Source organism: Arvicanthis niloticus, chromosome 1 (assembly GCF_011762505.2).
Source record: "Arvicanthis niloticus isolate mArvNil1 chromosome 1, mArvNil1.pat.X, whole genome shotgun sequence".
Lineage (NCBI taxonomy): Eukaryota > Metazoa > Chordata > Mammalia > Rodentia > Muridae > Arvicanthis > Arvicanthis niloticus.
Window position 1 is genome coordinate 131765666 of NC_047658.1, and position 12394 is coordinate 131778059.

The 12394-nt window shown below is 45.9% G+C and overlaps 1 protein-coding gene across 9 annotated transcripts in view; it reads right to left on the bottom strand.

The window, feature by feature from the left end:
• The window catches only part of Tjp2 (tight junction protein 2), a 132468-nt gene that overhangs the window by 39762 nt on the left and 80312 nt on the right, over positions 1–12394 (bottom strand). For 7 of the 9 annotated variants that reach the window (XM_076918570.1, XM_076918572.1, XM_076918568.1 and 4 more), the window contains one exon: positions 2342–2395. In XM_076918570.1, coding sequence (XP_076774685.1) covers positions 2342–2386 — 45 coding nt within the window. In that variant the 5' untranslated portion in view covers positions 2387–2395. Of the gene's footprint in view, positions 1–2341; positions 2396–6951; positions 7039–12394 lie in introns of those variants that run through there. The other 2 variants (XM_076918573.1, XM_076918563.1) reach the window with 1 other exon arrangement.

A 12394-nucleotide genomic window follows, 5' to 3' on the forward strand; every position in this document is an offset into this window, starting at 1 on the left:
ACGGGCAAACAGCAACTGAGGAATCTGTAATAACCGCTGGAACATGGGCACTGATCCAGTGATGAGGTTCTAAGGGTCAAAAGAAAGCTCTCCCTTTGAGGATCTGTGCATCTTTCTACAATGCCGCAGAACTTAGATTCAGAGCAGGATGACCTCTGTGGAGCCCAGAAATGCACACTGATGCCCAAAGCTTGCCGCCAGGATAGGGGCAGGTTGCTCAGATACAGACTATAGACCACAAGCTGACTGCCTGTGAGGTAGGGCAAAAGCAGGCCTCCCTAGAGTATGAGACCGTGTGTGTGTGTGTGTGTGTGTGTGTGTGTGTGTGTGTGTACATGTGTTCGGGAATGAGGGCGTGACTGAGTGCAGTTCTAGAGTAGTCAACACAAGCAAAACAACACAGTGTGGGCTAATAATACCTATCATATTATTATCAGGATAGAAAAAATTGGAAATAACATGTATGTATTAAGAAACAAATACACGTCAGCATCTATGGAATGAAAGAAGCTGCATGTATTTCCTTATTTAATCAAACAGGATAACATCTGGGGCCAGGCGAAGTGGCGTCACTCAAGAGGCAGAGATAAAGGCAGGTGGATCTCTGTGAGTTTGAGGCCAGCCTGGTTAACAAGTGAGTCCAGGGCAGCCAGGGCTGTTACATAGAGAAACTCTTTATCTTGAAAAACCAAAAACAGGGTGGAAGGGTAACATCCGGAGAGGACTCCCACCTGGCACCATAAGGCACAGGAGGGGAATAGCATGTCTGACACATCCCCAAACAACAGAGGCCTGGGTGCCACTAAGATGAGCAAGTCGGTAGAGAGATGGAAGAGAAAGGGAAGCTGAACTGTGTGTACACAGTGAGGACAGAACTAGAGAGTCAAGGGTAGTGATGTGAATAACTGACAATGCCACCCGAGGCCACGGTGAGCTCCGCCAAAGGCCATGTTTGGGTCTGTGGCCCTGCAGCAATTAAGAGTCTGTTACCAACAAAGGCCAAGGTCTGAGCTGCCACCTAGGGCCATGCTGATATCTGAGGGCTGTGCAGAGCTGGCCCTACCCCTCACTGGCTGCAGCACTCAGGAGAGCGGGTAGTGAGGGGTAACATCCTGGGCAGCACAGCAGAACTGATCCTGTGGTGGGGGCACAGGTGGGCCAGCCCTGAGGGTGTGGCCTGGGCAGTGTGGGAGAGCTGGTCCCCAATGGCATGGGTGTGGGAAGAGTTGTCAAGGTGACCAACTTAGTTACCACCCAGGCCCCGAACCAGGGCTTTGAGCTTGCCCATCCCAATATCTAATCCATCTCTGAACTTCTGGAGCTCATGAAGGATCTGATCCTCCAGAACCGAACCGAAGCTTCAGGATCTCCACAACACAGGGCACCAACAGGACTATCTGATTGGAGTCCCGGTGAAGATCCAGTATTGATAGTGTAGCAGAAGCCAGAGGCCTCGAACCAGACCAGTGACTCACTGCAATGAACAACTGCAAGAAAAGCTGTTTGGGCAAAGAGTTACCGTGTGATACACTGTGACACACTACAACTTCCACAGTGAGATTTTGTGTTTGTTTTCTTTGCGGGGGGGGGGGGGGGGGGGGGGGGGCGGGGACTGCAAGGGTGGAAGGCAGATGTGGAGGGACAGGGAGATGAGTGGTATGAAACAGGGGTGCATCGTATGAAATGTACAAAGGATCAATAAAAAGTTTCTAAAAAAAATAAAAGGAAACATCTGCAGGGTGATTTTAAAAAACAAAAATATAGGTAGTGTTCTACTTTCAATCCCAAGCAAAGAATAAACAGAAATTTTTTTGTATGGAGAGGGTAGAATTGTGTGTGTGTGTGTATGTGTGTGTAGGGGTAGAGTTGTATGTCAGTGTATGTGCATGTGGGAGGTAGAGTTGTGTCATTGTGTGTGCATGTGTGTATATGTGTGTGCAGGGGTAGAATTATGTGTCATGTGGGGGGGTAGGTTGTGTGTCATGTGTGCAGGGGTAGAGTTGTGTCATTCTGTGTGTAGGGGGTAGAGTTGTGCATCATTGTGTGTGTGTGTGTGTGTGTGTGTGTGTGTATGTGTGTGTGTGTGTGTGTGTATTTGTGTGTATGGGGTAGGTTGTGTGTACAGTGTGTATCTGTGTGTGGAAGTTACATGGGTGTGCATATGGAACCCAGAGGACAACCTTGGGTGTCATTCTTCAGGCATCATTGCCAGCCAGTTCCAACAATGCCCTGCCCACCTCAGAGAGATTAAAAACAAAACTCTGAAGGCAAAAGTGAGCAAGATCTATGAACTGTGCAACCCCGAGCCAAGCGGAGGATGCACGGAACACGCAGAACTCACCTTCTGCAGGGTCACGGTGTACTGCTCCCATATCACCTCCTCCATGCCTGGGCCCTGTGTGACAGCAAAGGCAACATGAGAACACTGAACACCCCAATGCCAGAAGCCGAACTGTTAACTCTCTATGCTTCGACCTGACTCCAGCTCACACTCTCCATGTACTACAAAAAGCAGGCATTTGCTCAAAATCTTACCCTGCTTATAATCATACAAGACCTTCTAGGAAAGGAGAGTCTTGTTACTAAGATACTAAATAAAAGACATAGTGAGAAGCCCTAAAAAGAGAATAAGTGTTAAGTTCTGAGTTGTTTTACAACCACTCTGATTAGGTGTTAATAACATCTCATTTGGGGGCCAGCAAGAACCAAGGCCTGAAAGTTGTCCTCTGATCTCCCCGTGATCACCATGGTGATCACAGATTTATAAACACACACGCACACCTTAAATAAAATGTAACAAAAGTTTAACTGCATTTAAAAATATCTTCCCATTTCTCTCTCTCTCCTGTCAAAAATGACCTTTTGACAATTATATATAATATATATATACATATACATATACATATACATATACATATATATATATATATATATATATATATATATATATTTTTTTTTTTTTTCAAACTAAAGAAACCCTTGGCCTTGTAATCAGTAGGATGTCAAACTGAGTGAACTGGGGGATCTTCTGGCTTTTCCTCACTATTAGTTGGTACAGAACAGAGCTCTGAGACTTCCTCTGCTAACACAACTCCAAGAGATGTTCCAGGGAGAGCCTTAATACAGTGGTGCTGCTTTAAGACTAAATGATCCATTAAACGCATGTAAGTCTTAACAAAGCTAGAAATGTCGAGAGAGCACAAGGTTACAGACAAGCCAGTAAGCATGGAAGCAGACAGATACACAGAGAGAAATACAACATCTAAAGGAACAGATGATCAGAGGGGATACAGTAGAGGAAAAATACTTCAACACAGGGACCACAGAAACACTTGCCTGGTTCAGAAATAGTGTGAAAATAACTAGAAATTATCACTCTGGAGAATCCCTGTCAATGGGCTTGTGAAATTCAGGTTGAGAAACCTGAGTCCTATTCAGAAAGTAGCTGTACATCCTCCCAAAACATGTCAAGTGCCACTGATGATATTACCACATGGGAAATGCAAGGCTCCTCTCCAAGGGACGTGTTTAAACACAGGCTTCACAGAACTCTCAGGTATATAAGAAACCCGAGTTCACAGTTCCCTTGCACTCACGTGCACATGCATGTATATACCACACATGCATGCGTACACACACACACACACACACACACACACACACACAGTGAAAGTTACAAGAAACAAACTACAGGATCGATGGCCGTATTAGAAACATCAATAATAACCCAAAAGTATGTAAAACAATTCATGTTTTAAGAAATTAGAAGACCTCATCTGAAAGTATAGTTATCCATGATCAACAGACCACCAGAAGAACCAAGCAAAGAAATCTGAAACATAATTTTTAAAAATGAAAAGAACCGCATACTAGACAGCAGCCATAAACAGATGCAAAGAGACCATTCAGAACACAGCATGAGGCCTAAAACTGGGAGGTGTCACACAGTGGACCGAGAGGGTAAGAAGCTTCAGGAAGCTAATCCTGCACTGATAATCGTATAGATGAACAGGTACTGGAAAATATCCAGATATTATGGGGTTTCTGCCTGTTCACAGAGACGGTTTTGCTAACTGATAACACTTGACCAGGTAACCCATGTCCTCTGGAAACAGGAGGTTAGGAAACCACAATTCTGCTTGCACAGAAGATGAAACAGCCAACTGCTGGGTGACTTAACTGATTACTCAGACTGAGAGGTATTTGTGCTTCCTGCTCCTCCCTCCCGTTCCCAGTGTGCTCAGTTCTGGGACATTCCCATGGCTCATGCCATCTGGCTCCAGGAGATCAGAATTCTCAAAGATTAAAAAAAAAAACTACAATTTATATTACATCTAGGGTCAAAAAGATATGAAGGTGAGAAGGTGCAGGAGAACAGGCAAAGCCGTGGCTCTCAGTGTGCGTGGGACTGGGCGGTGGGGGGGGCAGGGGGGGTGGCTGGCAGGGTTCTGACGTTTAGAACTCACATGGATCCATATAATTCAATACATTCTGAAAGGTCGAGGGAGAAACAATGAAACTTCCCCCACCCCAAACTCTTTGTTTAGCATAAACCGCTAATTTTTTTTTTTGCTTTGTTTTGATGTTTTTTTACATCCAAGTGGGGTGCTCCTTTCTCTCACCATGCTGGGGAATCAAACCCAAGATCTTGCACACATGCATGTACCCCGTGTTACCCTGAGTTATACTCCCAGCCCAGTTTCTCTATTTTAATAAATGACAGTAGGCTGATCATAACGCATATGACTTTAATCACGGCACTCATGAGACAGAGACAGAAACTGTGATTTTCGGACCAGCCGGGGCCACACAGTGAGAATCTGTCTCAAAAGAAGAAAAAAGCAATAGACTGTAACATACTGAAGATGAAGTGGCCCGGGAGGGAAGCAGAGGTAGGACACAAGGGGAACTGAGTTTTACATTCTTGTGAGGATGGGAGAATGCATCATATGGTCAATATTTAATAAGGGTTTTGTAGATGCCAATCATTTCATCAGTCCAATAGTAAGGTGGCATGGGGCATGGGCCACCAAGGGATGCACAACTTCTCGCTGAGGAAATAACATGCAAGGCGGTATCTGGCTCCTGATGTTTTAATACAATTGCAATTCTGCAGGGGACAAGCGGCATAGACGCAGCTTCTACTGGGAGAAGGAAGGTAGGCACAGTGTGAGCAGTGGACAGGTACAGAGACAGAGGAAGACAAGATTAACGGGTGCAAATGAAGGTGAGCATGGGGAGGGGAAGACTCACACCTCAGCACCTCTCCTTTTTTAAAGGCTAAAATCAACTTTATTAGAAAAATAAAGACGGCATCGAATCTTGATCAGGGAAGTCACAGAAGGACCTGCCACCCCAATCTCAGCAAAGATCTGTACCCCATCAACAGGCCCAGGCACCTTGTCAACTTCAGGGGTAAGATTTCCTCCAACAGAAAGCAGCTTCCATGTGCACGCTGTGATTTTTCTCCAATGACTTTACTTTGCACAGAAGGAACATTAATGGTACCACCCTCCTTACTAGAACAAGTCATTCCTAGAAGCCATGGAAAGTTGGGAACTATGTGACCTACTGCAGAGAGGGAGCTCTTTGTATAGGTTATTTTAAGAATGGCCCTGACCTGGGGCAGGGAGTTACTCGGTCTGTTATTTGTATGCCTTCTGCAGAGCTCATTTTCTTGGGAAAACCTTGACCAAACAGATAACTGTCCTTTAAGCCTGGGAAGACAGTTCAGTTGGTAAAAGTGCTTGTGGCACAACCATAGGGACCTGCATTCAATCCCTAGAACTGAGGGGGGGAAAAATCATCCAGTAATCCCCTGCACTGGGCAGCTGCAGACAGAAGGACCCAATAACTAGCCGGTCTAGCCGACGTGGCAAGCTCCTGGCTCTATGAGACCCTGTCTCAAACACCAGCTCCTGAGGATCACACTAGGAACAGACCCCTAGACTCCACACACAAGCCCCTTTTGCACACACATGCACTCCATCTCACAAGCCCCTTTACACACACATGCACTCCACACACAAGCCCCTTTTACATACACTTTTACATGCACTCCGCCCCACAAGTCCCTTTATACACACATGCACTCCGCCTCACAAGCCCCTTTACACACACATGCACTCTGCCTCACAAACCCCTTTACACACACATGCACTCCACACACAAACCCCTTTACACACACATGCACTCCACACACAAGCCCCTCTACACATACATGTACTCTACACACAAGCCCCTTTTACACACACACACGCACTCCACACACAAGCCCCTCTACACACACGCCCCTCTACACACACATGCACTCCGCCTCCCAACGCACACAAAAGAAGACTTTAAAAACAACCACAGGCAGATAACTAAGTCTTGACTACTTGTAGCAACTCTGAACAGCCAACTTTTAAGCTCTGTGTCCATATCTGCTTCCCAGTGAGAGAAACCACTAAGAACGAGGATTCATCCCAAGCTGCTTGTTAGGGACACACAACAAATACCCATACCACACCGCCCTGTATGCTAAAAGTAATGAGAGAAATCTCTCCTGGAATATGGAAGCCCCCACATAGGGATATAGGCTTCTACAGCAGAAGGTTAATAAGTGTTTGATCCCAAACATAAAATTCTCTAATGCATGCAAAGTGGTATGTTAACCTGTAACCAAGAAGCCACGCTTTGCAGAGATTGCCGACACATGAGAAAGGGCAGTCTTTGACTGGCATACCTGGCTATCGATTTCACCTAGGTCTGTTCAAAATAAGACGAGTATTTAAAATTCTACCATTGACCGAAAGCCACATTCTGCAATCTCACAATTTGTTACTGAAAGCTGCCAAGACACAAATAAATCCGAGGATAAAGGAGTCACTGTGCCACTGTGTGAAGGGCTTGTTCCCCTCCGGCAGAGAAAGCAGGAGAAAGAAAGGGGAAAGCTTTAAAAGGACTCACATGGCCTTTCCATCTCTCCAACTTTTTAACTGCCTGGATCCACATCCTCTGGAGGACCTGAGCAGCCCTCATGGCTCCACAGAGTCAGGGCTGGCCACTGCCTACCTTCTGGGCTGCTCACCCATTTCCACCACTCCACGTGGTTACGTAAGGCGGATACAATAGTAGCCCACATTCCGAGCAAATCCTGTTGTCATCTCGCAGTGACACATCCATACAGCAGGGACGCCAAGTGCTTTGAAAAGCACTACTTGTGAGGCAAAAAGAAAGCAGTCTGGGTTCACACCACTCCAACAGCCGTCTTTTCCTGCCTTTCTCCCACGCAAGGAGGAGGGCGGCACTGGGGTATGGACTTCTTCCAGCCACGCAAAATCATTTGGTATTTACTTATAGCGGATTAAGTACCACTAGCCTTCCATAGCCACAAATCCTGTGAGTGTGATTTAAATAGTCTTAGGAGCTAGAAAGGTGATTCAGTAGTTCGGAGACCTGAGTTTGATTTCTAGAACTCAGATTTCTAGAACTGCCGATAACTCCAGTTCAGGGAATCAGGGGTCTCCACAAACACGTGGCATACACTCACAGACAGACATGCACATGAATGAAAATACAAACCTTTTGAAATTTAAGACACACACACAAAATAAAAAACAAACAAACAAAAAAAAAAAAAAAACCCACCCTTACCTCCCAGTTCTGGGCAGGAAGAGGTAGTGGGACTGGGTGGCACATTTGTACCCTGTGGTGAGATTCTGTCTCAGCACAAATAAAAGCAAGACAAGACAAAACAAAATTGTCCGTACTAAACATGTACAGCCTTTCTGGGTGATTATTCCCTAAATAATAGAACTACTTCATATAGCATTTCTACTACAGCCTATATTATAAGGAACCTTGAGTTATCTGGAAGTACACGGAAGATTGACGTTGTTTCACAAACGCTACACCACTTTATAAGAGGAACTCAATCGTCTGCAGGTTTTAATGTATAAGGGACTCTTGGGACCAGGGGAACAGGGAATGACTGTGAACCCAAGCAAGGCTACAGAAAGGAAAAGAGAAGAAACTTGTCCCACTGACACGTTCCCATCTTGAAAGTATAAAAGATCAGGAAATCATCAGGTAAACTGACCTGCTAAAAATACTGGTGTGTCAACCAATCAAAAGGCATAAAGAGAAACTGTACATTCTTGGTGGTAACAAGAGCTGGTATAGATGGGTACCATCTCAGGGATGGAGAAATTGCTCAGCAAAGTTCATGCCTCTCCCAACTTTACCATAAACTTAGATAAATGACAAAGAACTCTGTCACTGTTTCTTGTGTAGTTTTTGGATTCTGAACACCAGGATGCCTAGGCTTGCAACCCAAGGCCAGGTTTTCAGAAGTGTGGTCTCAGGCAGTCCCAGGAAACTCCTACTACCAACACGGAATGTCACGGCAACAGGCTGAGCTGTTTGCAAGCAAAGAATGTGCCTCCTGGTTTGTCTAAATTATCTAAATTTGGACCACGTTGTGAAGACAACTTGAGGTAACGGCTAGAATATAAGTCTGAGGATTTTGGTTTTGTTTGCTTTTTAGATTTATTTTATTTTCATGTGTAGAATGCTTTGTCTACAGGCATGTCTGTGTACCAAATGTATTCCAGGGGGTTGCCCATGGAGGCCAGAAGAGGGCATAAGATCCTCTGGAGCCAAAGTTACAGACTTTTGTGTGGGTGCTAGAAACTGAAGCCAGGTCCTATGGAAGAGCAGCCAGTGCTCTTAACTGCTAAGAAATCTCTCCAGGCCCTAAGAAGTAAACTTTAAAGCCACAACTCTGAGGTACAATCCTTGTCCCAGAACACTGGATGTGCTGTGTCCTTATCCACCTATACCTCAGAGTATCAGTAACAGTCACAAATGAGGCAAGTCCCCTGCGGCTGTGTAGAGCAGTAGAGCCCAGCCTTGGAACCATCAGAACCACCACAGCCTGTTGCCAAAGGCACCTCCACTGGCTCTATCAGAAGGATATTTGCAGGATAGTTGCCTGCCTCCAAAGGTCAGGCGTTCCAGAGCACCTGCAATCACAGACTTAGGAATCCTAGATTCCTGATACAGTCAGGAAACATTCAATACACAGCAGCATACACTGTGAGAAACAACTGAGTCACTCTCCTACAGCAGTCCCAGTCAGTGGGAAGGTGAGATGTTTAAGCAAATTGTTCTAACCCAGTGTAAGAGCAAGAGCAAAGCAACAAACACCAAGCTCATTCATTTAACATGCACTCTGCAAGTACCAACCAGATGGCAGACCCTGCCCTGCTGCAAACGCTGAGGGATCCGCACCAAATGCCCTGCCTTCGGAGAGAAGGGAGGCTTTAACTGTTAAGCAATGCAACTCTTTCTTGTTCTCTCTCTACCGGCATCTGTATTTTATTTTGAGGCAGGATTTGAATCTGTATCCCAGGCTGGTCTTGAACTATGTTCCTGCTTCTGTCTCCTTCCCACAAGCTGGGATCATATGCATAGCCACCGTGTCCCATGAATGTTACGGATATGAACGTGGGAAGGATTAATCAATCATAAGCCAGTCTGGAAAGCTGTCCAGGGAAAGGTACCAGCAGGCAGGAACAAAGGCTCTCTGAGGTAGGAACCAGCTCAGTCATTGGCTGTGGAGGGTAAATTGATGGCGTATGAACAAGTACATAAAATGAACTAGAGAAAGCTGGGGTAGAGGGAAGCATTGGCCACAGAAGCACCTTCTCCCACAAGTTCAAAGGAGCTCCTGGCTGAAGAAGGACAAATTAGAAAGGAATTCTGTGTGGAGGGAACAGCATGTTCTGATCCAAGGTCACGAACTTGTGAGGTGTGTTCAAGATGGTGGCTGGGGAGTACACTTTATTAACATGTTCTCTACGTGAACATGTCGAAACGGCTCAGTCTACATCTCAGGAGCCCTGGAAATACAAATACACTTGGGCAATAGGCCACAAGATAATTACAAAGACTGGCAGGGAAGGAAGGCACCAGCACTGAGCAGAGAGCATCACACTTGAGAGCTTCTACACAGATTCTCAATGGATGCCTGCATTCCATGGGTTAGCTGCACCTGTCCCCCTTTTAGAGTTAGGGAAGCTAAGGCCAGAAATTTTCCATGGCTCGCCACTGTCTCAGATGAATCTGAGTCTGACCACAGGAGGTGATGGGAACATTCTCCACACTGAGCCTTTGATGAATATTAGAGTGGCTATAAAGAAGGGAATGAGGAAAGGGGGTAGAGAAGATGTTGGGGAGAAGAAAGAAAGAATGGAGGAGGGCAGATCAGGGATTCTGGCTATGCCCATAATCCTGGCACTTGGGAGAGAGACAGAATGAGTAGGACCAACAATTCAAGGCCAGCCTGAGCTACATATTCAGACCCTGCCTCGAAATAAAGGGGGAAGGGAGGGGAGTACGAACTGAATCATCAGGTCCTCCATAGACCTGACTAACACTGGGATGGAAACCCACGACACCATCCGTTAAGTGGTCATAGCTTTGTGTACACAGCATCCCTGTGGCGTTTTCATCCCTGTCAGCCAGATCACTAGGAGAACAACTGCAATCCACAGGAGAGCTTGTCAAAGAACCACCAGCTAGCCACTGCCCACCTCCCTCTAGTGGGGACGTTTGTGAGCCCCTTCCTACAACCCAGAGTACTGCACCTCACAAACTATAACCCCAGCACTCGGGGGTTTTGAGGCAGGAAGATCTTAAGAGGGCTCTGGGCTAGCCTAGGCTCTAAAATGAGGTTATGTCCGAAAACTAAAACCTCTGCTGATGAGATACAATTTTGAAACACTTGTCAAATAAATCAACATGCACCATTCCCCCCACCCCCAAGATATTAAACTATTTCCCCTCCCCCCAAGATAGAAAACTACTCTAACTCTTCATCCTACAATGAGGAGGTTTTTTTACTCCCCCTTTTTGGGGAAAAGAACAAACCAGTTCTATTTAGTAAGAAAAGTATATGTGTAGTCTAGAGTACATGTCTTCTGTATTTCTTAGTCATTAGGTTATTGGGAACAGGGCTTCCACCATTGGGCACCTTCCCAGTGGTTCTCAGAGCCTGCTTTTCTCCTGGGCCTGGGCTGACCAAGCTGGTGCTACGGCGGAAACCAGGCATCTTCCCTTTCCTTCCTTCTTCCTCTGGTCATTTTCTTTCACCCATTTCTGGAAGCTATCTCAGCTCTCTGAGGGCTTTCATAGGCTCGATCTGCATAACAATTTTCTTGGCCACAATCTAGCCCGTAACATGGCTTGTTTACAACAATGTCAACAACAGGCTGAGTGACTCAGTAGACTCTTCCGAGTTCGCCATGGTAACCTTTATGGAGTGTTCCTTTCTAAACAGTACCCATTCCCTTGAGGTCCACAGCAACACCCTTCTTGTAGAAAGAACTGCATGTGTGACCAGAGGACCAACTCCACGTTTTCTAAAAGGAACAGAGAACATGTAAAGGTACATATGGAAGGTGGCAGCTGGGTGCACTGAGGCAGCAGGCTCCTTAGGGTGAAGTCTCAAGACAGTAAGACTTATTTTTCAAAACAGTGTTAGAGAAGGCTTTCTGGCAGGTCCCCAGCATGAATGTTGGGCATTTCTGACCAACTGCTGAGACACAACAGTTACTTAGTTTTGACTTTTAACCTAATCTTACTGCCTTAGGGTTTTTCTGCTGTGAACAGGCATCATGACCAAGGCAGCTCTTATAAGGACAACATTTAATTGGGGCTTGGTCTGGCTTACAGGTTCAGAGGTTCAGTCCATTTTCATCAAGGTGGGAACACTGGCAATATCCAGGCAGGCATGGTGCAGGAGGAGCTGAGAGGTCTACATCTTCATCTGAAGGCTGGTAGCAGATTATCTGACTTCCAGGCAGCTAGGATGAGGGTCTTATAGCCCACACCCACAGTGACACACCTACTCTAACAGGGCCACACCTTCTAATAGTGTCACTCCCTGGGCCGAACATATACAAACCATCACACCTAATGTAAACATTTTGGGGAATGTTTATGCAATAAAGAATTAGGACAAGATGACAGAAGGCGTGAGGACACACGGAGGGCACAATCACTAGTTTTAAAGTAACCACACTGTTTAAAAAGGGTTAGGGGCAAGCGGGGCACGGTGATAAACATCTTTAATCCCAACACGAAGGAGGCAGAGGCAGGCAGATCTTCGAGTTCAAGGACAACCTAGTCTACAGAATGAGTTCCAGGATAGCCAGGGCCAGTTAAGAGTAGTTGTTTTCTTCAAAGGATCCAAGTTGAATTGTCAGAATTCTCTTGGGATGGTCACCACCCCCTGCAATTTCAGCTACAGGAGACCCAATGCCCTTTTCTGGTCACTGAGTGCATGTGCACAGACAGGACAGAGAGAGAGAGAGAGAGAGAGAGAGAGAGAGAGAGAGAGAGAGAG